Source organism: Lepidochelys kempii, chromosome 27 (assembly GCF_965140285.1).
Source record: "Lepidochelys kempii isolate rLepKem1 chromosome 27, rLepKem1.hap1, whole genome shotgun sequence".
NCBI classification, from domain to species: Eukaryota; Metazoa; Chordata; order Testudines; family Cheloniidae; genus Lepidochelys; species Lepidochelys kempii.
This window is the reverse complement of record NC_136406.1, coordinates 17463521-17488027: the sequence shown is the minus strand read 5'-3', so window position 1 is coordinate 17488027 and position 24507 is coordinate 17463521. Positions and strand designations below refer to the sequence as shown.

Sequence of the window (24507 nt, the reverse complement as noted above, 5' to 3'; positions counted from 1 at the left end):
CAGAACTGCAGGAGAATTATACTGAGCAGCGATGCCAGCAAGTGTGCAGGGCACGGGGAGACACTGGGGTAGTGATCCCAAGGCTGCTGGCTGTCCCTCATGCTCCTGCCCATCACCATGGTGTCACGGCCCCCGCTAGCTGCTCCAGGCCCACAGCTGCTCAGTGACACCAGGTTTATCACCATCCCTGATCCGTGCCTCGAGAGACAGCTCTGTTGCTGGCTCCCACCCCTCCCCCTGGGGCTGCTCTCAGGATGCATGGGGACAGAGTAAACCCAGAGTGTTCCTGAAATGGGATGATCTGGCTCCATTGGTTCCTGGTGGATACCTGTCCACATCACAAAACCACCTCACAGCTCAGCCTGACGGGCAATCGGCTTAGGGCAACCCCGGACTGGGACAGCGGGGGGCTGTGGGTTGGGACTGGGGGACAACCAGCAGAGCTGGGGGTGGGAAGCTTGCAGAACCCTAAGCTGCATCCACCACTATCAGTCACTGATCAAGATTTGGCACTGGAAGCCGGGAGTGGCTGGTAGGGAGCTGGTGATAGGCAGGGCCCTGTGGGGCTGGGCCATGGCCCATAGTGTGGTGGGGCAAGGCTTGTGCCCTCCCTGCTGGGGGGACAATGTTCCCATCTCCGGGGCCATCCATCAGGCACCAGCACAATGCCTCTCCCATGATCCCTCCTCACTGTGGCAGGTGAACATGGGGAGCCCCTCTTCACAGTGTCCTGCCCCCCTAGCAGCGGCCATGTCGTGCCCCAGAGGTGGGAGCATTCCATTGACGGAGAAGATGGGTGCTGTGCATGGTAGCAAAGCCCTTGGGGAGACAGGTGTCCTAGAGATGCCAGGGTGATTCTCCACCTGCACCTCTGGTTGGCTCCTTGCTCCTCTCCAAGGCATTGCAGCCAGTCACAGCCTGAGAACCAGCCCCTCTGATTCCTGCCAACCATCCCCTGGCAGGTCTGGCACTGGGAGGCAGAAGCTCAGATGGTAACTTCCCCAGCCCCAGTGGCTTTGCTGAGGTGCTAAGCAGCAGCGTCGGTGCTGAGAGCAGGTGGGCAGGGCCCAGCCAGGTCCGAGGGAGCTCAGCCTGTCCCCAGCGGGGTGCGCTGTGGCTGGAGCTGGGCAGAGCCTCGCTGGGGACAGTTAGACCATGTGGCTGCACTTTGCTCTGATAACTTGACTCAGGGAAGCCAACGGGTGGGACCTGGAGAACTGGAGGCAGCCGGTGGGATTGTGGTGGGGGATGCTCCAAAGAGGAGCCAGACTAAACTCGGCCCCTTGCCTTGCCCACTGGCGCTTGGCGTGGCCTCTCTGGATCCAGATCCTTCTGCTAGGCCTCACTCTGCACTGGCCAGCTCCTCTTTGCAGCCTGCGGGCAGTGCTGACCCTGTACACTCCTGTCCGGGCTTCCCTTCCAGCAATGCTTGGCTGGGGCTGGAGGAGGGCACAGGGCTGGCATGCAGAGCTCTCACCATGGGCACCAGACAGACGGGCCCACGAGATGCCCTATCACTCTCCCTGGGAATTGGGTAGTTACTCCGCAGGTTTCTAAGCAGCAGGAAGGCCAGGTGGATCCCAGCTAGGCCTGACCAGGGCCTCTCCGAATGGGGTCACATCTGTGGCAGATTGGCTGAAGCCACAATGACAGTGGCTGAGATGGTGCCTTGCAGAATGACATCAGAGCAAAGCAATTGGGGGAGGGATAGCTCAGTGGTTTGAGCATTGGCCTGCTAAACCCAGGGTTGTGAGTTCAACCCTTGAGGGGGCCATTTAGGGTTCTGGGGCAAAAATTGGGGATTGGTCCTGTTTTGAGCAGGGGCTTGGACTAGATGACTCCTGAGGTCCCTTCGCACCCTGAGATTCTAGGATTCAGGGTCTGGCTGGAGCTGGTCCCATCCGTAGCACTGCAGTTAATACATTCCTGGATTTTAAGGGCAGGAGGGACCGTTAGATTGTCTAGTCTGGCCTCCTGCATGGCACAGGCCAGAGAATCCCTCAGCTCCCCCGTCCTGAGCCCAAGAGCTGGGGTCTGACTAAAGCGTCACCCAGAAAGGAACCAGTCTGGGTCTGCAGACCCCAGGAGATGGGGAACCCACCAGTGCCCTGAGGAGCTTGTTCCAGTGGTCAGTCACCCGCCCGGTTACAAACCGCTGCCTTATTTCTAACTGGGATTCGTCTGGCTTCAGCTTCCAGCCGCTGGGTCCTGTTCTGCCTTTCCCTGTTAGAGTAAAAAGCCTGTTAGCACTGGGAATTTTCTCCCCGTGAAACATGCCGTGCTCGAGTCCCCGCTCAGTCGTCTCTCTGGGACGCTAACCAGCTTGAGCTCTGTGAGTCTCTCGCTTCCTCCAAACCCCTTGAGTCATTTCGTAGCTCTTCTCTGCGCCTTCCCCAGCCGCACGTTCGTCTCATAACCAGGCCCCCCTGCAGCTGAGCTGTCGGCATGAAAGAGCCCAGAGATCCCAGTGCTGGATGCCGGATCCTGCGAGGCTGCTGCCCCAGTGCCTGTTTGCAGCGCTGGTCGATTGCAGGGGGTGAAGGTGTCTCTCACTGGTGCTGCTCCACCCACCCAGCCCCCACTCGGAGTCATTTCCTCTGTTACATCGCAGCTCAGAAGCATCCTTCTCCCTCACAGCTCTGTCTGGAGCAATCCCAGGCAGTGACAGAGTGTTATAATTATAATTGGGATGACGTCCCCACGTCCTGTAATTAACTGTGATCTACAGGGGTTCCCACATGTGGTGTCAGGTGCCAGTTTCCTTATGGATTAGTAACCGGGGAGGAATTCTGAGCACACGGGGTGAAATTCACCCTGGGTGTAGGGCGGGTGGCCAGCCTCGGTTGAAATGCAGTGGCAGCTGTCCCATGAGGACCTGCTCCAGACCCCTGCAGCCTGTCAGGGCTTTGCACACTTGCCTCATGGGGGTTCTCTGCGGCAGCTCATTAAGCACCAGGATCGTGGAGCCAGAAACACATGGGCAGTGCTGCAGGGGGTGGGGAGGGGGAGAACCCAATGCAAACCTTGCCCCACCTGTGCACCAACCGCTCCCTGTCCCCAAGCTCCATTAGAGCACACGGGAGAGGGAGTCTATGGAGCTTGTCCTGGAAGAGATGGTGAAGAGGGCCTGGGTGCTTGTTCACGGTCTGTTTGGATGCTGCTGAGGGCACCAGAATTCCTCTCTGGAGGAATGTCTGTGAAACCTCCCTTCTTACCTCTGGCTTTGTCATTCCTCTGGCATGCTAGACCGTGAGTGTCCCAGGAGCCTGTGCAATGCCTGACTCTAGTGGGGCCGGGGCCTGTTACCATAGTACATACTAAATAACAAGGGTTTGTTATTGTAGGGTTGAATATAATACACCTAACAAACAAGGGTTTGTTACTGTAGGGCTGCTCCTGCCTGCGGCCTTCAGGCCTGTTTCTGTTTTGTAGGGAGGCAGATACCCGGTCCTGGGTTGGGGAGTGAGCTGGGGGCAGGGGCAGGTGTGGGGGGCGGGTAATGGGGGATGCTTCTGCCTCTGGCCAGTGCTGAGAACGGTTACTAGCGGGGCTGCCCCCAGCTCCCTGGGGCCAAAGCAGCAGCCCCCCCCTTTGCTCCCCAGCCCAGGACGGGGCGCAGAGCTGCCCCTCCCCACGGAGGCCTCACCTGGGTGCCCACGTCCAGGGTCCCCAGGTGTGTCCCCGTGGCTGGGGGGGGTCTCTCGTCCCACGCGCTGTCTGCAGCACGGACCCCCCCATCCCCAGCGAGCCGCCGCCGCAGAGGCAGGGGGAGGGACCGGGCCTGGAGCCGCCTCCGGGAGGAGGAGACGCCGCCGGGGCTGAGCGGCCCCCCCCGGCCCTGCCGAGCCAGACTTCGCTGCACACCAGAGCTGGCCCCGGCCTCGGGACCGACCCGTCCAGAGCCGCTTCCCCCTCGCCCGGGACGGGGCCAGCACCGGGACCCGAGCGTCTCGGCAGCGTCCCCTGGGCGCCCCGTCCAGCATGAGCCGCCGGGGCATGGCCGCCCACACCCAGACCCGCATCCGCACGGAGCGCTTCGCCGACAGCTACACGCTGCTGGGCCGGGAGCTGGGCAGGTGAGCGGCGGGCTGGAGGGGTCCCCCGTGGTGCCCCCAGGCTGGGGACCCGCTCGCCCCTCAGTCACCGGCCCGCAGCAAGGAGAGGGGGGCTGAGTCTGGCAGGTGCGGGGGGGGGTGTTTCACTTTGTACGTGTGTCAGTGTGTGAATGTGTGTGTGTGAGACCGCTCAGCTTGTGCTTGGCAGTGTGTGAATTAGTTGGGGGGGGGATGTGTGTTGCTGTGTGTGAATGGCCCGGGTGTCGCTGTGGGGTGTGTGTGTCGCTGTGTGTGTGAATGGCCCGGGTGTCGCTGTGTGTGTCACTGTGTGTGTGAATGGCCTGGGTGTCACTGTGGGGTGTGTGTGTCGCTGTGTGTGTGAATGGCCCGGGTGTCGCTGTGTGTGTCACTGTGTGTGTGAATGGCCCGGGTGTCACTGTGGGTGTGTGTGAATGGCCCGGGTGTCGCTGTGGGTGTGTGTGTCACTGTGGGTGTGTGTGAATGGCCCGGGTGTCGCTGTGTGTGTGTGTCACTCTGTGTGTGTGTGAATGGCCCGGGTGTCGCTGTGTGTGTGTGTCACTCTGTGTGTGTGTGAATGGCCCAGGTGTCGCTGTGGGTGTGTGTCACTGTGTGTGTGTGTGAATGGCCCAGGTGTCGCTGTGGGTGTGTGTCACTGTGTGTGTGTGTGAATGGCACGGGTGTCGCTGTGGGTGTGTGTCACTGTGTATGTGTGTGAATGGCCTGGGTGTCGCTGTGTGTGTGTGTCACTCTGTGTGTGTGTGAATGGCCCGGGTGTCGCTGTGGGTGTGTGTGTCACTCTGTGTGTGTGTGAATGGCTCGGGTGTCGCTGTGTGTGTCACTGTGTGTGTGAATGGCCCGGGTGTCACTGTGTGTGTGTGTGAATGGCCCGGGTGTCGCTGTGGGTGTGTGTGTCACTGTGTGTGTGTGTGAATGGCCCGGGTGTCGCTGTGGGTGTGTGTCACTCTGTGTGTGTGTGAATGGCCCGGGTGTCGCTGTGGGTGTGTGTCACTGTGTGTGTGAATGGCCCGGGTGTCTCGGCCTGGGGAAGCGTAGGCCAAGCGCTGTTTTGGGGCCTCGCCCCCCGGCTGCGAGCGCCCGCGGTGGGGGCCGCGAGTGCGCGGTGGAAGTTGGGAGCAGGCTCCGAGCCCCCGGGGGGGGCGCGATGTGTGTGGCCTCGCTTGGGGCCGCACCGCTGGTGCCCACATGCGGGGAGCACTGAACAAAGCTGCCCCCGTGGGCGTCACAGCCCAGGGCCACTGAGGCAGGGGACAAGCCCTGAGCCCGGGGCCCTGCAGGTTGTGGCAGCAGCTCTTGGCTGAGAGCCGGGGACGGGAGAGGAGGTGGTGGAATCGCCAGATGCCGCCAGGCCCTTGGGGTTTGTCACTCACTCTGCCGCCTGGAGCAGGGGTGGGGAGGCCTCCTTGCAGGCACCGCCAGTGTCCTCAGCTGACCCCTAAGCCAGGCTTGCAGCAGGGAGCTGGGCACAGCACGGACTGGGGGGTGGGGGGATGCCACTGGGATCCCCCTCCCCTCTGGGGCCTGAAATAACCCGTGGGGGGCATGGAAAGGGCCTTTCCTAGCCCATCTCCTCACTTCGCTGGTGCTTCTGGCACCAACCGAAAGTGCCCAGGTCGGGCTGCGGCGTCTGGGGGAGGGGAAGGAAATACAGCAGCTTCTGGTGAAGGAAGTATCTCTTGTCGCACAAACCACAGCCACACACGGGGGCAGAGAGCCCTCCGCTGGGCAGAGAGCCTGTAACCCTTCCCCCCCCGCAGGCAGACAGCCTGTAACTGTTCCCCCCCCCCCCACAGGGCAGAGAGCCCTGCACCCCCATCTCTCTGAGACCTTCCCCCGGCGCCTGGCTTTGTCAAACGCTGGTTTTCCCGCCGCTGAAGTGCCGTTTGGCTGTAGCTGCCCGGTGTCAGGCGGGGGGAGCTGGTTGCAGGGAGGTCCCCCAGCATTTCAGTGCTCTGCAGACTGTCGGAAGCCGAGTGCGGTGCGGTTTCTTGCTTAGAGCAACTCCCTTGCTACCTGCTGAGTTCCTGCTAGCCAAGAGGAGACCAATCTCCCGGTGGCGTGCGGCTCTGCACAGAGCGGAGTCACTGGGTGCTGGGCAGGTGGCGTGCCCTAGGCGTAGCACGAGCAGCCACCGGCATGGGGGAGCTCTCTGTGTTTAGCAGGCTGCTGGCACTCTGAAAGCAGCCCTGGATTCCCCAGGGCTGAGGCCGGAGCTGGTACCCACCCTGGCTATCTTTAGCAGCACACTCTGCCCGGGACAGACGGCTGCAGCTGGGTTCTTGTGGCGGAGGCTATTTCTGAGCCGGAGCCTGATGCCCTCGCGGCCTGGGCGAGGACTTGGCATCTCACCCTGTCTTAGCCATTGTGCCAGCCGCCTCTTGCCCTAGTCCACACTGGCTGCTGCCTGCCCTCAGCAAGGGGAAGGTAGCACAGAGGCTGGCCCCCACCTTCCGACCCTGAGAACGTCACCCTGGGAGCAGCCCGCAGGGCCTCCTTTCCGTTTGTGCCTGTGGCCCAGGGGCCAGTGCGGCCCCGTTTCTGGCAGAGCCAGGAGATAGGCCCAGCTGCCCCACCCCAGTGTCTGAGCGTCACAGTCACTGGTGGATTGTGTCCCCCCAGCCTCCCTGCGAGGAAGGGAACAATCATCTCCATCCCACTGCTGGGGACTGAGGCCCAGAGAGATGAAGGGACGCAGCCAAGGTCACACGGGGAGTCTGTGGCAAAGATGGGAACTGAACCCAGGTCTCCGGTGTCCAGCGCAGTGCACAGTCCTTGTACCGCCGGAAAGAGCCGAGAGACCCCTAGTGGGTGGCTGTGTAGCCCCTCCCCGCCCCTCAGGGAGTGGCGCCTGCTCTCCTTATGCTTTTTTTAAAGAGGAATTTAAGCATGAAGTTCAGAGCTTGTGAAAGTGAGAGACAAACTGCCCATGGCTGGAGCCAGGCCCAGTCCTGAGCAAGCTTCCTGCAGCAGCTCTGCTGGTGCCCCTCTAGCCCGCCCTGCAGCCCTTGCTACTCACCCGGGCTCCCTAGACACAAGCTTTTCTGGTGCCCCACAACCTTGACCGACAGCCCCCTCTTCCACCCCCCCAGCCATTCCTGTTCTGGGTCTCTCTCGAGTGGGGTCGGCACATCAGGCTGGCCTGGGAGGTGCATAAGGAGGAGCCAAGATGAACCAAATCCAGTCTGCTGGGGAAACACCTGCCCCCGCCCCCGTGGTTGGGCCCAGATGCCATTGGGTGGCACCTGTGAGCCCAGAGTGCTGGGTTCAAAGCAGCTGGGCCCTGCTGGGCTGCACAGCCCCCATGCCCATCTCCTGGCACTGTCTGATCTGAGCAACACTTCGAGGACCCACCCAGGAGTCCGGCTGACCACAGAGCTGGGAGCTTGCTGGTCCCTGCATTTCCTGGGCATAGAGGGAAGCAGAACCGGGGGGCTCCTTTCGGGCACCTAGCCCCTGGCCTGCTCCCTGCATCATCCTCAGGAGCTCGCTGGCTGCAGCTGCCCCTCTGGCTTTGGGAGCACAAGCCATGGAAGCAGGTGGCTCATTTCCTGCAGGAGGAGAAGTGGCTCCAGGCGGAGCCTGTCTCATCTGCCCCAGCTTAGCACAGGACACCCTGGGGACGAGCCCCACAGTGTGGGTCTGCAGAGAAGGGGCTGCGGTCTCCTTCAGCTGCCCTGGCCGTGGGGTCCAGTGAGGAGCAGTTGGGGTGGGGGGTGTCAACTCCTCGAGCTGCAGGGAGAGAGCGAGATGCTGACCCGCTGCGGCATGAAACGTCCCTGCAGCGCGACGCACTCGTGTCCAATTTCTGCTCGCTCAGGGGCAATGAACAGGCTCCTGGGGACGGGAGGCCGTGAATCCTGGGTCAGCCCAGGCTGGGCACACGGTGGAGACGGCTGGCCGAGCTCCTGGGAAGGGAGCTCCTCTAGCTGGGTGGTGGCTGGAGCAAAGGGCTCTGGGGCTGCTGGGCGGGAGGCAAAGGGCATCCCCCTGGGCTGGAATTCCAGTCGCTGCTCCTGCCCCACTTCTCTGTGCACCTGACCAGGGAGGCCAGCGGCTCCCAGCTTACCCCAGGGTCCCCAGGCTGCATGGCAATAAACTGGAGGGTTCATCCTGGAGGGAGGGCCCACCCTTCCCCCCCAACTGCTTGGCCCAGCCCAGGAGAGTGCAGAGCAGCTGCTGCCCATGCCTGCCGCAGGGCGTTAAGTGACCCGCAGGGAGCCCTGGCTCAGAGAGGGGAGTCCTGCCATGCTCCTGCCAGGTGCCATAGTGGCTGGGGCCAGCTGACCAGTGAATTGGACTAGCCCATGCCCCAGTGGTCCCTGGAGAGCCCTGGGCCCAGGACAGGTTGCGTGCTGCCAGTGGAAAGCCAGCTCCCAAAGTGGGGCTCCCCCGGGGACGAGCGGCTGTCGCCAGAGGTGGCCCTGAGAACAGCCGAGCGGCTTGGGGCTGGGCAGGAGCCAGCTCTCCAGTTCTGTCCAATGGTGCAGCCGGGGGAGCAGCCGGGCGAGGGGTCTGTCATCTCTCGCTAGCCTCACCCAGGCCACTTGTCTCTGGAGCCCGGGGACAGGGGATGGGCGGCCTGCCTGAGGGGCCAACTCCCTAAAAGGGCCTTGCTAGGAGAGGCCCCAGACACTGCGTGTGGCAGGTCGGGCCTGGCTGGGTGGCCTGGCCTGTGACGCGCCGATTGACGCCCGGGGACAAGGGCTAGGTCCCTGGGTGGCTCCGGCTAATTGGGAGCAATTTGCTCTGGCTTCCTCCCGCTTTTCTTCGGGGCCAATGACGCGAGACAGGGAGAGACTCAGGCTGTACAAGGGCCCAGGTGCTGGCTGATGCACGGTTTCCTGGCATGGCATGGCACAGCGTGGGGCCGGCTGGCAAGGGTGAAGGGCTGCTTCGTGCCAGGATGGGGTGGCCTGTGCCAGCCAGGAAAGCCCTGTCTCTCTCTCTCTCATAGCCAAGGGGCAGTTTTGGTAGGGCTGGGCCGGGACTTCGCCTGGAAGCCGGGTTCTGCTTGGGCTTATGGGGTGGTTGGAGCCAGAGCTGGGGGGCCAGGGTGAGGTGGCTGCGATCCTGTGCAGGGTGAGTGCTCGGCTCCTCTGGCTCGCAGGAGGGGCTGCCGCTGTCTGGTTGTGCCTGGAGCCGTGTGGGTCGGTTGGGACCCACGTGTATGGCATGAAGCAGCCTGTGGGGGAAGTGCTGGCAGGTCTCTGAGCTCCTGCTGGCTGCTGCCCCAGGGTCTCCTGGGGCTTGGTGGGCACAGTGCAAGTGGGCCTGTGTGCTGGGGTTCTGGGGTGCCCCCAGCTGCCGCTCGCTGAGGAGCGGAGTCTGGTGCCTGGGACACGTGGTTCCCCTTAGGCGAGGGGTTCCTGGAAACGGCAGCAGGGAACCTCTCTGTTTACACGGTGAGATCCTGGGATCCTGGCTCCTCCCTGCCCCGCGTGACCCTTCTGCCTGCAGGGCGGGAGCTACCCCGGCCCCTGCTTGGTGGCTTCTTCCCCCCAGGTGCAAATCTGCAGGGCGCTCCCCTGGCAGGGGGATGGGGGCGTCTGAGTGGCTCTGGGGCTGGCCCTGGGGGAGCTAAGCTGCAAGTCGCGCTCCCCCACAGGGAGGGGGCCCTGTGGATACCGCAGGTCCCAGAGGTCCCCAGCCAGGCTGTCACTCTCCAGCCCCAGAACGCAGCTGTGGATAATGGGGATACCGGGCCGTACCCCTGCTCGGGGGCCACAGGGGAGCTGTAGGGTCTCTGCAGTGCTGGGGGCCGGGTTGGCAGTCGGGGTGCATGACGCTGGGGAGGCCTGTGCACCCCCTTCTCAGCACTGAGTAGAGCCATCTCCGCCCTCCCTCTGACCCAGGCCCCTGTATGCTCCCCCCGCCGGGCCTCCCTGTCAGCGCCCGCCCTGGGCCTGGCACCGCCGGTGGGTGCAGGCCATAGCAGGGGAGGCTGAAGGCTCCTTCACTGGCCCGAGTACCACTTAAACCCTTCGGGCCAGCACCCCCAGCCTGGCTGCTCCTTCACCTCTGTGTCCCCAGCTTCCTGCGGGAAGCAGAGGCTGGGGCATTTGCACAAAGGGGGCTGCTCGGTCACAGGCTGGGGCAGGGGGGTGTACCCCCATGGGGGAGAGGACCGTGGGCACTACAGCCTGTGGGGGACGGGCAGGGGGTTGGGCCCAGGGCTGGGGGCCCAGGGCTGGTCCCTGAGTCGCGGAAGCTGCACCTTGTGGTGACTCTCACAGCTCAGGGGCTCGCCGGGGCGGGGGCTGGCTGCGAAGAGATGGGGAGGGAGGGCAGGGGGGGCCGCGCAGCGTGGGGAGGGGGCGTGGTGATGGAGGGGCCGGGGCCAGCCCCTGCTCAGTTCCCTGATGGCTCCTTTCCGCAGGGGCAAGTTCGCGGTGGTGAAGAAGTGCCTGGAGAAGGCCACGGGCCGGGAGTTCGCAGCCAAGTTCCTGCGGAAGCGGCGCAAGGGCGAGGACTGCCGGCTCGACATCATCAACGAGATCGCCGTGCTGGAGCTGGCCGCCCGCAGCCCCCACGTGGTGGATCTGCACGAAGTCTACGAGACGCCCGCCGAGATCGTGCTGGTGCTGGAGTGGTGAGCGCCGGACGGCGGCTCGGGTCGGGGCTCCTCGCCGCCATGGGCCTGGGCAGACAGGGCCCCCTGCCCCTCACGCCTCGGCCCCACGCTGAGCCCAGCCGGGGCCCCACGCTGCCTCACCTCTTTGCTGGTCTCGCGGCCCCAGCCCTTCCATACACGCCCCTGGCTCTGCATCGCGAAGGCTGCCCGCTGGGCCCATTCCCTGGTCCAGCCAGTGGGGTCGGCGGGGGCAGGACCCTCTACAGAGCGGGGCATGGTCTCAAGTTGCAGTGGGGGAGGTTTAGGTTGGATATTAGGAAAAACTTTTTCACTAGGAGGGTGGAGAAGCGCTGGCATGGGTTCCCTAGGGAGGTGGTGGAATCTCCTTCCTTTGGGGTTTTTAAGGTCAGGCTTAACGAAGCCCTGGCTGGGATGATTTAGTGGGGATCGGTCCTGCTTCGAGCAGGGAGTTGGACTAGGTGACCTCCTGAGGTCCCTTCCCACCCAGAGATTCGAGGATTCTCCTTGGTGCTGCAGGGAGGTGTCTCTGATCAGGGCCCTGCAGCCTCCTGTGGCTAGAACGTGCTTCCCAGGGTCCTAGAACAGCCTGACCATAGAGTGCGGACAGGGGGTACCTACAGGCTGCGGTGGGGCCCGTGTCAGGGCACCAGCTCCCTGCCCTGCCTGGCACCTGTGCTTGAAACCTGCTGCCTCGGCTGGCTGCATGGCTGGGGCTGAGCTCAGCAGGAAGTGACTTAACCAGAGCGTGTCTGAGAAACAGCCTCAGCCCCGTTTCTCAGCTCTCTTTCCGGGCAGCTGCTGATCTCGGGGCCGCATCCTGCCCGCACGGCTCCACCACAGGGCCCAGGCTGGGTCCCTAGAGAGCGTGGCTTCCTGTCTGGGGCCTCTGCACGAACCAGGCCAGGCTCACTTACCGGGAAAGAGACCCAGGTGGTGCCGGGACAGTGACGTCGGGACGGGAGTGGCAGGAGACAGGAGTGACACACCGCAGGGCTGAGGGGACGGTGGGGCTGATCATGGGGTGGAACGGAGCAAGGGGGACCCTGTACTGTTGGTGGGGGAGGGCTGGTTCTATGGGTCCGGCAGCCCCCTGCAGTGGGAAAGGAGCTCTTGCTACTGGCAGGGCCTCTGGACGGTCCCATGCTCTGCCCTCCAGGGAGGAGGGAGAGCTCGACCTTCATGTCCCTGTAGGGACTGGACGGAGCAAGGCCTAGGGGGCATTCCTCACTCAGGCCAGGTCGGAACCGGTGACCCTGAGGTGCTGGGACCCTCCTAAGTACCCCCCTCACTGGTCCTGGAACAAGCGGGAGGGGCTGGGCTGGGGCTGGCTGTTGCCGGCACGATGCCATGGGCACGTGAGGCAGGCTGGGCATCCGGGTAACGAGCGTGTTGGGCATGGATGCTACCCTGGGCCCCTTGCGCCAGTGTAAACACCAGCTAATTACACAGCCCTTGACGTGGTGCTGGCAGCAGGCACCTGCCCAGGTGGCTGGGGGACCCCGTGAGACCTGGGCCTTCCTGGCAACTACACCCCTCCCCGCTGGGCACGCAGGTGGAAACAGAAGCTTGCAGCTGCTCTGGGGATTTTCTGAAAGTGCCTCGCTAGCCCTGGGGGTCTTGGGCCCGCTGGAAAGGCGGATGGATTCTGCTCCCCAGCTGGCCCCTGCCCGCTGCCGGCGTGCTGTGCGGCCGCTGGGAAAGGTGCGTGGGTGGCAGTCTCTGAAACGCGGCGGTAGCTCGGCCTCGAGTTCCCAGAAGCAGCCAGTGGTTTTGTCTGTGTTTTCTGCACCCAGAACGGGGCTGTGATCTGCTCTCGCTGTAACCACAGCATGAGGTGAGCTAAGCAAACCTGCCCGTCCGCACGCTCCCTCCGCTCCTGCAGTGGGGCTGACAAGCCGCATCCGAGATCAGGGCCCCCAGTGCGCAGTGCAGAGCCTAGCGCAGTCCCTGCCTACAGGTTTCAAGCTGACTAGGCAAGACCAGGGTGGGAGGGGACCAGAGAAGGGAAGGGACAGGCCCAAGGTCCCATGGCAAGTCAGGAGTAGAACCTAGGTGTTCGGACACCCAGTCCAGGGCCCTCACCACTGGGCCTTGCTGCCTCTGATGTCCCCTAGAGAGTCCCCCCAGATTTGAGGAGCAGCTCAGCCTGGAGTGACCCCTCCGTGGCCTTGCCTACACTGGGGACTGGCCCCAGTTCCTGCAGTCACAGAACCCACGGCTCCCTGCCTGGGCCAGCTGCTACCTCGCCCCTCTGCTCAGGTGCGCCGAGCGCACAAAGCCAGGGCACCAGGGGCAGCGCCCTGCAGCCCCGGAAAGCCACGATCTGCCCCCTCCCTTCCTGGCTTCCAGCGGGGGCCAGAGGGCGTGGTTACCCGCTAGCCTCCCGCGTGGCTGAGCGTGGCACGGCAGGCACTCCCGGTCTCGTGGGCTCAGCCCTCCAGCTGACTCCCTCAGAATTCAGTCCCCTTCCAGGGTAACAAACCAAGGCTGCTTTCACCCCACTTGGGCTCCCTTCAGGCCAGTCCCCTCAGAGTTACCTTCCTGCCTCTGGACTAGAGCCCCGCGTCCCAGGCACCTTCCCGGAGCCCCCAGCAACCTGCTGCAGCCCCTCACTCGGGGCCGGGGCCAGCCCAGCTGCTCGCTGTGGTTCCTCTACTCAACCTGAGGTCTCAGCTCCTCCAGGGCCATCACCCCTCTGATCCCAGCCAGCTGGGGCCAGCAGCTCCCTTTAAAGGGCCAGCCAGCCTGTGCTGGGGTTAGCTGCCACGATGCACATCGCTGGACTCCAAAGGGGAGGTCTGGGAAGAGGATCCTGGGGTGGCAGGGCCGGGGATGGGCAAAGACCCACCCATCCCACTGGGGCACCTAGACTGGGGCCTGCTCTGAAGCCGTATCCAACCCTTCCTGCCCTCACTGGTCCCATGGGTGCAGGCTCCCCAGGGAGGTTTCTGGCTCTCCCAGTTCCTGGAGGCCAACCCCTGGTTCCCTCCCAGCCTGGGCCTGCCTGGCACTGTGACCCCTTGCCAGGAGGCTGGGAACAGCCCTGTGGGCCAGTTGGCAGGGAAACGGCCCCGGCAGTTCCTGGTTAATCACTGGCACAGGCTGGAGGGTGTCCTGCGCAGAGCTGCAGAGACACCCCGGGCGAGGAACCAGCCCGGCGGGCGCCCAGGAACATGCTGCATCCTGGCTGTTTGGGGGCACCTTAGGGTCAGCAGCGTGGGAACGAGCAGCTCCATGGGGACGGTGCCGTGCTCCCTGCGCCCCCTGCCGGGGCTGGGCCTGGAGCCGGGCGCTGGGGCAGGCAGGGCCTTGCCAGGCTGGGTGCACGGCCCTGCCCTCTGGGCGCTGGGGCTGCTGCTGCGGTGACATAACCAGCGAGTAGCAGGCTGGGTGTTGGCCCCGGCGGCTGGGCCAGGAGAGTGAGCTGCTAAGAGCCGTCTCCTGGGATCCCGGCAGGAGGGGGCTGGGGAACGGGGCCCTGGGGGGGGCTGTGCTGACGCAGGGAATGGGGGTGGAGCCCTTCCCCGAGGGGTCCCCGCCCGCCTGCCATTTGTGAAACGAGCAGAGTCAGGATGCCTAGGTTCGACTCCCAGCACTGGAGGGGAGCGGGGCCGAGTGCTTAGCACCAGGGGTGGAGGGGGAGGCTGGGAGCCAGGTGCCAGAGCTGTGCCTGCAGTGGGGAAAAGGGGGGGGGTTAGCGTGCGATGGGGGGCGGGCTAGCACATGCAGGTGCTCTGTCCCCCCCTCACCTGCCGTCCCCCCCACCAGCGCGGCCGGCGGGGAGATCTTCCAGCAGTGCGTGGCGGAGCAGGACGAGGCCTTCACCGAGCGGGACGTGATCCGGCTGGTGCGGCAGATCCTGCGTGGCGTCGCCTACCTGCACCAGAACAATGTCGTCCACCTGGACCTGAAGGTACCGGCGAGGCCGGGCGGGGGAGGGTGGCCGTTCCTGCCCGAGGTGGGTCTGGCACCCGCCTTGCTGGGGGCGCCCGGGAGGGCGGTCAGATGGACACAAGCTTGGAAAGGGCTGGTTCCCCCAGCGCTCCCAGCAGCCTCCCCTTGCCCCGGCACCAGGGCCCCTGCCCTCGGCTCACACCCTGCCCCTGCCCCGCAGCCCCAGAACATCCTCCTGACCAGCAGCAGTCCCCTGGGCGACATCCGCATTGTGGACTTCGGGCTGTCGCGCCGGGTGGACGCCGTGCGGGAGGTGCGCGAGATTCTGGGCACGCCGGAGTACGTGGGTAAGTGGCACCTCGGCTGGCAGCAGAGACCGGGGACGGGCGGGGGAAGGGGGCGGGGATAGGGGGGGGGACCATCCCTGTTGGGCTGCAGACAACGGTCGTGCACTCACGGGGGTGAATCTGCCCCAAGTGCCTGGGTTCTGAGCCATGTACCCAAGGGCCCTGGCACCTCGCTCCAGCAGAGACGGGCACGGGGCATGGGTCCCGCCCCGAGCCGGTTCAGCCCTGTGCTGAGCTCGCTGCGCAGCTGCTGCCCCCTCCAGTGCCCCCCGCTGCCGGCCTGGGCGCCCTCCTCACCCAGGGGCAGAGTCGCTGGCAGAGGCTGGCCCCAGCGGCAGGGCCCGTAACTCCCGTACGTTTCCCTTTGCAGCCCCCGAGGTCCTGAGCTACGAGCCCATCAGCACAGCCACCGACATGTGGTAGGTTTCTGGGGTCCCTTTGCCCTCTCCTGGGGGCACGCGTCAGCTCTGGCCTGTTGTGGGTCAGGGTGGCGGGTCTGTCCTTTCGCCTGTGGGGTGGGAGCAGGGTAATGGCGCACGGGGGTCCGGCGCTAAGAGGCGGCTGGTGATGTTCCCCCCACCACAGGTCACCAGGTAGCTGCAGCGTTTGCTTGCGGTGCCTCGTCAGCAGAGCTGAGTTCCTGCTTGTCCTGGCATGGGGCACCCCGGGAGAGGGCGCGAATCTCCCCTGCCCCTGCAGATACTCTCCCCCCAGAAGGCGCTCTGCCCCGCCCCAGGGTCCTCGGCCCCTCACCCAGTGGGGGGCGCAGTGCCCACTTGGGGCATGACCAATACTGCTGCGGGGGTGTGGGGGGGTGCACAGGGCTAGGTCCCCTCCATCGGCCCCCCCAGCTCCGGGAAGGACTCTCAGCAGAGGCGTGGGGGTGACAGGGGGCTCAGCCTGGGGAGGGGCCGGGAGGTGAGCACAGCCAGCGAGTCTCATGGGTCTGGCCTTGGCTGTGGGGCTGTGCCACCCTGTCGGCTGTCTCCTCCCGTCACACACAGACCAGGCGGCTAGCGCCGGGGGGAGCCAGGCCCTGGCCCGCTGGGCTCCCCGCGGGCTCTGACCCCAGGGCCTCTCCCCAGGAGTGTCGGGGTGCTGACCTACGTCATGTTGACGGGCGAGTCGCCGTTCCTGGGTGACACCAAGCAGGAGACCTTCCTGAACATCTCGCAGGTGAACGTGCAGTTCCCGCCTGACGTCTTCCAGGGCATCTCTGCCCAGGCCATCGACTTCATCCGCTCCCTGCTCGTCAAGAACCCCAGGTACCTGCTGCTGCCCCCTGGCCTTGTGTCTCGGTGTCCCCGCGCGATGCTCTGGAACTGCTCCCCATGAAGCCAGGCAGGACTCTGGGGAAGTCTCCTCTCCGGGAGCAGCCTGTCTGCAGGACACACAGCTCACCCGGCTCCCACCTCCCTGGGTCTGACCTCGGAGCATTCAGCCTCCTCTGCCCCTCCGGGCGCTTCCCACAGCGAGTCCACCCAGGCGGGGTCCTGGGGAAACCAGAGGGTCCTGCCCCCAACTCCGCAGTTAGACGGGACTCTCCGCCAGCCAGTAAAACAGAAGGTTTATTAGACGACAGGAACATGGTCTAACACAGAGCTTGTAGGTGCAGAGAACAGGACCCCTCAGCTGGGTCCATTTTGGGAGGCAGTGAGCCAGACAGCCACGTCTGCACTTCACTCCATGTCCCAGCCAGCCCCAAACTGAAACTCCCTCCCACCCCTCCTCCTCTGGGCTTTGTTCCTTTCCCGGGCCAGGAGGTCACCTGATTCCTTTGTTCTCCAACCCTTTAGCTCTCACCTTGCAGGGGGGAAGGGCCCAGGCCATCAGTGGCCAGGAAACAGGGTGTCGGCCATTCTCTGTGTCCAGACCCCTGCACACACCTGCCCTCTAGGGCTCTGCAACGATCATACACCCTTATCCCACCACCTAGATACTTAAGAACTGCATAGGGGAAACTGAGGCACCCCCAAAATATTCAGAGGAAACATTAAGAACAGTCCCACTTTGTCACACCTTGCCACGCCAGCCTCAGGCATGTGGCACCCGGGTCAGAGCCTCCTGCCAAGTACGCGCTCCCGGCACCTGGGGAGATCAGCCCTGGAGCTGGCCTCGCTGGTGTCCCTGGGGAGGGGGCTCGTTGCTTGGCTGTCACCCCTGATGCGAGCACGGTACGGGAGGAAGGCTGGGCTCTCGGAGCTACGGGAAGGCAGGGCAGCCCCGGGGCAGCGATGCGGGCCGGGGGCAGTCGCAGGGGTAGGGCCGAGGACTCCGAGGCTGAGAGCACTAATCCCCTCCCTCCTGCCCGCAGGAAGCGGGCCAAGGCCGAGCAGTGCCTCCAGCACCCCTGGCTGGCCCCAGCCCCAGCCCCGGCCCCGGCGGTGGAGCTGGTGTCCCCGGTGCGGGCTGAGACGGAGCAGGCCCCAGCGAGCGAGGGCAGCAGTGGCCCCGAGGAGGACAAGGAGCTGGTGCTGGTGGCCTCCTACACAATGCCCTGCCCCTGCCGGCAGCTGGGGGGCCTGGAGGGGCGGGAGACGGAGCTGCCCGGGGCGCGGAAGCCCTTCCCAGCCCTGCAGGAGATTGCCCAGGAGTTGGTGTGCTGAGCCGGCAGCCCGCGCCCCCTCTGCCCGCTGCCTTGGAGAGCAGCACACAGGACTCGCCGTGGGCCTGCTGGGCACATTTCCGAGCCTGCCCCGGACTCAGGAGGGACGGGCCCCTGGAGGGGTGGCCTCCCTGGGAGCAGGAGCAGCTTCGCCTCGGTCCCGGGAGAGCCAGACGGGATAGGTTGGGGCACTGGGGGGGAGGGGAGCCCCCCACTGTCAGTGATGGGGACAGGAGCACCCGTTACCAGCAGGAGCTTGCTGGGGTCACTGCCCCACAAAGCTGGACCAGGCAGCGGCTGCAGGAGGAGACCGAGCCCCTGTGGCCTCTATGGGAGACAAACACCTTGGAAAAGCCCTGGGGGTCACCCCTAGATCCCCACAATTCAAACTGCAAACCAAAATCTGCGGCAGCTTCCCCTGGAGTTGGGCAGAGCAGCTGCTGGCAGGAGCACAGGGCCTGGCAGGGCAGAGGCTGCTTCAGCTCCGAACCCAGGAAGCTCCATTTGGGGGCTACGGCACAGGGATGCCCCCCCCATCCTGGTGGGGGGCATGGAAGGGCCCCACGGCCTGGCCCCGCCCCACCCAGCAGCAGACCCAAGCTTTGCCTCTTGTTTCTGAATTAGCAAATAATGTACTGCTCCACTTGGGCCGGGGGGAGGTCCACTGGGCCGCAGTGACTCACTGTTCTGTGCCAACGTGCTGGACACGGGGAGAGCCCTGGTGAGGGCAAGGGGCAGGTGGCACCAGGAGGTGGCCGTGCCACCAGATTTCCACTGACGCTCCAGGTGCCGATTGCAGGGGAAACTGGAGCAGCCCACGGTCTGCCTGCCTTCACACCTTGGCATCAAGCCGCCAGGCAGGGACCGAACTGGGAGCTCCTGCCAGCGGGTGCCAGTGGGCTCCCGCTCAGGGCAGCCCGTGGGGCAGCAGCCAGGGCCTGGCGCTCCCAGCTGCGGCTGCGCCCGGCGCTGGGCTTGGCGGCTGCCGCGGCCGCGCTGCCGGGTGCTGCCGCTTGACACGTGGTTGCTTCATGATTTTGAAATAAAGGATTAAAGTTTCTCTCTTTAAAAATATTATAGCTCCTCCCCCAGGGGGTTCCCATGGGCCCCGTGCCCCACAGGGGCCCCACACACTCACCCAGGCAGGCACAGAGCCTAGCTAGGGCTGGTACAACCGGCCTCTGCCCCAGGGCTACGGCCACCCCAGCAGGGCCCACTGCCTGCCTCTCCCCGCCAGACGCAAGCCCGGGCTCCATGCGAGCGGTTTGGGCAGGGCAAGGGGGGGCTGCCAGTGCAATGGGACGGGGAGGAGCAGGTGTCCCAGGCCCCAGTGACCTGCTGACTCTGGCTTTGAAGTGAGCAGATTGCAGGGGCTCCCCCAGCCGCTGAGGGCTGAGGCCCCATGGGGGCTGCAGTTCCGGCCGGCACAGGTGAGCTCGGCCCCCGCGGTGCATAGGACGGGCGGTGCGTTCCCCGGTGCGGCGAGCTCCTGGGAGCGATGGCAGAGCAGACGGCCATTGACTCGTAGCCCCCAGTGCCTGACTCCCTGCCAGGGCCATGACAACAGCCCAGCATCACAATCCCACCTGGTCGGCACGGTGCTGCTGGGCTCAGGAGCCACCCAGGGGAGCTCAGTACAGTTTGCTGCTCTGCCAGGCGGGCACCGGTTCACCCCCTTCCCCTGGAATGCACCCAGGAAATGCCCCGTGGCTCTGAGGATGTGCACATGGCAGCACAAGTGGTGCCCCCATCTCAGCTGGCGTAGCTGGCTCGGGTGGTACATGGCCTGACCCATGCCCAGCCCTGCGCGTGGCTGCACTGTACCGGAGCTGGGACCTAGGGCAGAAGGAACAAACCCAGGCACCCACCTCCCCATCCTCCCTGGGGCTGGCTCTTTCCTCCAGCTCCCCTGCCTCAGCTCCTGGGGCACGGGCTTGGTGGCCGAGCCACCTCCCCCCAGCTTGGTGGGCTTGCACAGGGCAGCTTCATCAGTCTCTGCTCCCACATAAGGTGCAGTGAGGAGCTAAGTGGCTCCAATTTCCCGGAGCCCCACACGGCCCCGGTAGGCAAGTCCTGCTAGCACCCAGTGCCTGCCGGGCAGCCCGTCTCCATGCACCCAGCGCCCCCCAACAATCCAGGCATCCTGCACGGGGGTTTACCCAACAACGTGCTCATGGCCACGTGCCCTGGATGAATGGCCAGCACCCCCGCAGCACCTCCTTGGAGCTGAGCACAGGGGCTCTGACCCACTTTGGGGCTTTCTCACCACTTGGGGGGCTCCACAGGGCACCGGTGGCCCCCGAGCACTGCAGCTACCCCTCGGGGGTGCCTGCCTGTGGGAGCTCTGCTCCTGCCCCATGGACCCCAGCCGCGTGGCCACGAGCTGATTGGTTGCCTGCCTGCTCTGCCAGGAGGGAGGCCGATGCTCGAAGGGGCAGGCAGCGTGAGGCCCTCAAGCCCCCCCCAAATTTAAAAATCCAAGCGAGCGAGGACTCCCCTGCTCCAGGGAGCCAACCCCCGGGAGCTCCACTCAGCAACCCAGGCTTTGCCCAGCGCTGTCTGCACTGGGTCTGGGTCCCAGCTGCCCAGTACTCCCTGGGCTGAGTCCCCAGGAGCCATTTCCCCCCCGTTCCTGCCCTGCAGCCTTTGTGCTCCCGCTGTGATCTGACCCCCTGGCTGGCTGGGCTGTGAGCCCCTCGGGGCAGGTCCCCCCGACCCAGGCCGGGGCCCTGGCCCCACTGGGTGTGGGGCAGCGCTGTGCCCAAGGGCCCTTTGCCCATCCCAGCTGCAGGCGCAGCCCAGTCCCGGGGGCACCAGTCCCGGTCTCTGCTGTCACCTAGCGAGCACGCGGCAGCATGCATGGGCCTGATCCCTCCGTGCAGAGCTGCTTGTCCCTCCCCGGGGCCAACAGCCCCTCGCTCTTGGGCCTGGCCTTGCTCTGTCCTGCTGCCAGGGCAGCCGCGGTCCCGGGGCCCAGCCGAGGGCGAGGGGCTGCAGCCGGGAACGGAGGCTGGGGCTGGCCAGGAGAGGGCAGTGCGGCACCAGCGGTGGCTGGGGCCCTGGTCCAGGCTGGGATGGGGAGCAGGCAGCTCCCCCGTCTGCCCCTTTTCCTGCTGACTCTGCCCTGGGCAGTTTCAGGGGCACCTGCAGGGGCAGAGCTGGCATGCAGGAGCCCTCCGCTGCCCCCCTTCCCCCACCTCGTCTGTATGTCCCCTGGCACCCAGCCCACACCGCCCCCGAGCAGGGGAACCGCGGGCCCCAGGCAGGGGTTGGCACGGAGCGCTCTGGGCTGCCAGTATTCCAGGGAGGATGCCAGGACGGTGGCCACGCCTCGGCGCAGAGGAAAGGCCAGGCTCCTTGCTGTCTCCCCGCACAAAGGTCAGGGCAGGAGCCTGGGGCCCCGCTCAGGGCTGTAGGTGCACGGGCAGCCGGGTGCCATAGGGCAGGCAGGGTAAGCTAGCCGGCGACGCATGCCCGGGCGAGGGTGAGCAAAGCCCCCCCCAGCTGCCTCTGCATTTACAGCCTCCTTAGCTCCATGCCACCCGCCTGCCTCCCCCTTCCCCCAGCTCAGGCCCTTCCTCTCCCCGGAGCTCAGGCTGCGAGGTGGGGCCCCGGCCCCACCACTGGTGAGCCCACAGGGGCTCTGAGGCGCTGGCCAAGGTTGCCCCAGGTCTTGTCCATCCCCCTCGCAGCGTGCAGGGTCCCCCAAGCCCTCCTCCGCCCCAGGCTGCAGCGACCCGTCCCCAGCCTGCCCCGGCTGTGCCCAGCCCGCCAAGGGGCGAGGAAAGGTGGATTGAGCAGCAGGCCCCAGGGGCCTCCCTTCATCTCCGCCTTGAGCAGCTCTCTTAGAAACGGGCCCCCAGTCGCAGGTGAGGAATAGGGGTGGGGGCTTCCCCCACGCGGCCAAACCCCATCAAATGGCAGGGCAGGGGTTGAGGCGCAGGAAACGCCCCTGCAGCCGTTAGGGGCTCCTGTCCCCTGTGGTACTGAGGGCAGGGCGGGGCGTGCACCCCACGCCCCAGCATTCGTGGGGGCAGGGGAAAAGGGATGGTGCTGTTGCCCCGTTCAGAGGAGTGGGGAGCAGGGCTGAGGGCATGACGGGGGCCAGGGTGAGATGCCAGCGCTAGTGGGCGAGGGGCACTGTGCTCCAGGGGAGGGGCCCGGGTGCAGCATGTCCTGCCAGGGGCGGTGAGCCTCGAGAGGAGATACAGACTGTCCTGCTCTCTTCCCCGCCCCCGGGCTGCTATTTCCAAACCCCGGGCTCCAGGCCAGGGGATTCCTCGCGGTCCCAGGCCCTGGCCGGTGCCCGCAGTGGGAGGAATGCGAGACCTGAGGACAGAGCAGGGTTCGGCACAACAGCCCAAGAGGCTGCTCTCGCCCACAGCTCCTGGGCCCCAGGAAGTGGCTGAGGGGGCTGCTCACCCAGCCCCACTGCCCGGGCGCCTGGCCGGAGCCGAGCTGCACCGGGCTGCCATGAGGCTAATGCAACAGGCGGCATGCCCAGAATAGGGGCAGGAGCCAGGCTAGCCCTGCCCCCTCCCCTGGCAGCTCCCCCCATGAACACCCCAGTGCAGCGGGTCACCGGGTCTCCAGCTGTGCAGGCCTGAGGGCTGGCCCGGCCCATGGTGGGGTCTCGCCCAGCCCAGGAAGGGGAAGGCGCTGCCCAGGGCCAGGCCTAGACACACCCGTGTGCTCAGGGCCTGCCAGCGGATGCTGTTCTACCGAATGCAGCATGTGGAGTTGGCCCACTTGGCGTGGGGGGAAGGGCCCCCAGCAGCTGGGTGTGTTGAGGGGGGGCCCACGGCCTGCACAGTACGATAAGCGATGGCCCTGCAGGGAGCTCAGCCTCTGCCTGCGTGGGGCCCGCGGTGCTGAGAACACGGCCCAGCAAAGGCGGGGCGACCATTGAAGACGGATGGGGGCACGCCCTAGGGCATGGGTTAATCTGAGGGCTCACAGCTGCGCTGCTCCTGCCTGCACCCAGCAATCAGCAGCCACAAGGGCTCGTGCCCCTCAGGACAGCAGTGGGGGAAGAGCAGAAAACAGCAGGAACAGAGTAAAATTAAGCAGGATCTGCCCCCAGGGAGCCGAGCACTGACCTGAGACCGCAGGATGTGTGAGAAAACCCCAGTCCCATGGGGCTAGCAAGCAACAGCCACGCTCAGCCCCACACGCTGGCCTCGCTCCGGGAGGAGGGCGAGGTAGTGGATGAAGACAGGGTTAATCAGCCTAGGGGAAGCAAGTCCCCAGAAATCTGCTTGCCCCCCTTTAGCCAACTCCCCCTCTCTGGTCAGCAGAGAGGGGTTGCACAGGAGAGGCCCGCTGGCCAGCAGTCTCCTCAGCCAATTGCCGCGGCAGGACCTGCTGCATGTGAGACAAGAGCCGATGGGGCTGGGCTTGGAGCCCCCAGGCCCAGAGAGGAGGACACCCAAGAAACAGCAAACCTGGGGGGGAGGTCAGGGCTCCCTCGTGGTACCGATGGGCCATGTCTGACTGCAATAACCCAGGGCGCACTCAGGACAGACTGACCCATTCCACAGGCAGAGCCCTGGCTGGAGGCTTCCCTCTGGCTTTCTGAACAGCTGGCTGGGGGCACAGGCATTCCTTGTCTCCAGCCATCGCTCCGCCCTGCCCTGGCACCAGCTGCGGCTACAGCACCCCCAGCAGCAGGGCACGGGAGGCGGATGCTGGCTCAGGAAGCCATGGTGGCAACACGGGCAGCTAAAAGGGAAGGAGGCAGCAGGACTCTCCCTCCGGGCCTGGTTTCTGGTGCCCTGGGTAGGGTGGTCACTGGGTTAGAGAAGAAGCTAGCTGGTGGGTTTTTGTTCCCTAGGCTCCCCCTGCCAGGCCTATAAGGGGAGTTTCCCCCCCAGCAATGAAATGACAGCCAGCAATGGGCTCATACTGCAGGCAACCCAACGCAGAGCCCTTCTGCAAGGCGAGTAGGGCTCAGGACAGGCCCAGCTCCCTTCAGGAGCCGGGCAGCTGGAGTGGGGCATAGGCACAGACCAGCCCCTGCAGCCAAGACAGACCTATCGCTCCAGAGCGGTGAGAGGAGAGGGACCGGCTCCAGGAAGTCATGAAACCAGCTGCGCGTGTTGACCAGAGGCGTGAAAAGCCAACTCTGCTTGGAGGGGGATTAGGCAAGAGTGTAGGGGTCAAAGTTAGCAAGAGGAAAGTACCTGGGGAGGGCCCAGCCTGTGCCCTGGGCCAGGGCGCAGGGTGAGCGAGAAGCCCCCTCCCCCGGACCCACATCCAGAGCTCCAGGCCGCACACCCCTGGGCCAGACCCTCTGAGCTCACAACAGCCAGAGGCCAGCCACAGCTGCAGCATTTTTCACTGGAAGGATCTCAGGCCGCAGAAACCCAAACATGGGGCTCAACCCGACTCAGCTCTGCCCGCCCTGGAACGCGACGCCCCCCGGCAGCTGCGGCAGGGGCTCAGGAAAGCCCGGAGTGGAAACACAGCCCCTGAAGGCAGGATCCAGCCCCTCCCAGTTGTCCTGCGTGGTGGGAGCCCCGATCAGCTCGGCAGCCCCCGTGGGGAGGCATTCAGCTCAGGTGAGAGGTTGGGCCCAGGGAAGGACGCCCTCGCGGGGCTGGGACCACCTGCCCTTCGAGGAGAACAGAGGAAGCCACTAGCTGGAGCGCGAGTCAGCCCCAGGCCTGTTAAACCACAAAGCCCCAGAATCACACTCCAGGAGGATATAAAAGTTGAGCTTTCGTCCCCCACAGCCAAAAGCTTGTTGGCAGGGGCTGGTCTCCCCGCCTAGCAACACCTCCAAGAGCCTCAAAAGCGCTGGCTGGGAGGGGCAGAGTGACACATACTTAACTGGGAGGTGGACTGTCTAGAACAGGACTGACAAGTGCCATTCCCTACTCTGCACCTGACCCGAGGCAGATCACCGGCTCTGGGAGCTCACGTTCCGGATTCCCAACTTGGGCGCTCAGTTAGACGAGTGCCCTTTGATTAACT

The 24507-nt window shown here is 65.2% G+C and overlaps 1 protein-coding gene across 1 annotated transcript; it reads left to right on the top strand.

The window, feature by feature from the left end:
* The first annotated feature begins 3893 nt into the window (after positions 1-3893).
* On the top strand, positions 3894-19113 carry LOC140904005 (serine/threonine-protein kinase 17A). Its single transcript, XM_073326124.1, has 7 exons — positions 3894-4076; positions 10471-10683; positions 14455-14599; positions 14801-14927; positions 15298-15346; positions 16013-16192; positions 17242-19113. The coding sequence occupies exons 1-7, from the start codon at positions 3982-3984 to the stop codon at positions 17531-17533; spliced, it is 1101 nt and encodes a 366-aa protein (XP_073182225.1). The 5' UTR covers positions 3894-3981; the 3' UTR covers positions 17534-19113.
* Positions 19114-24507: the final 5394 nt, after the last annotated feature.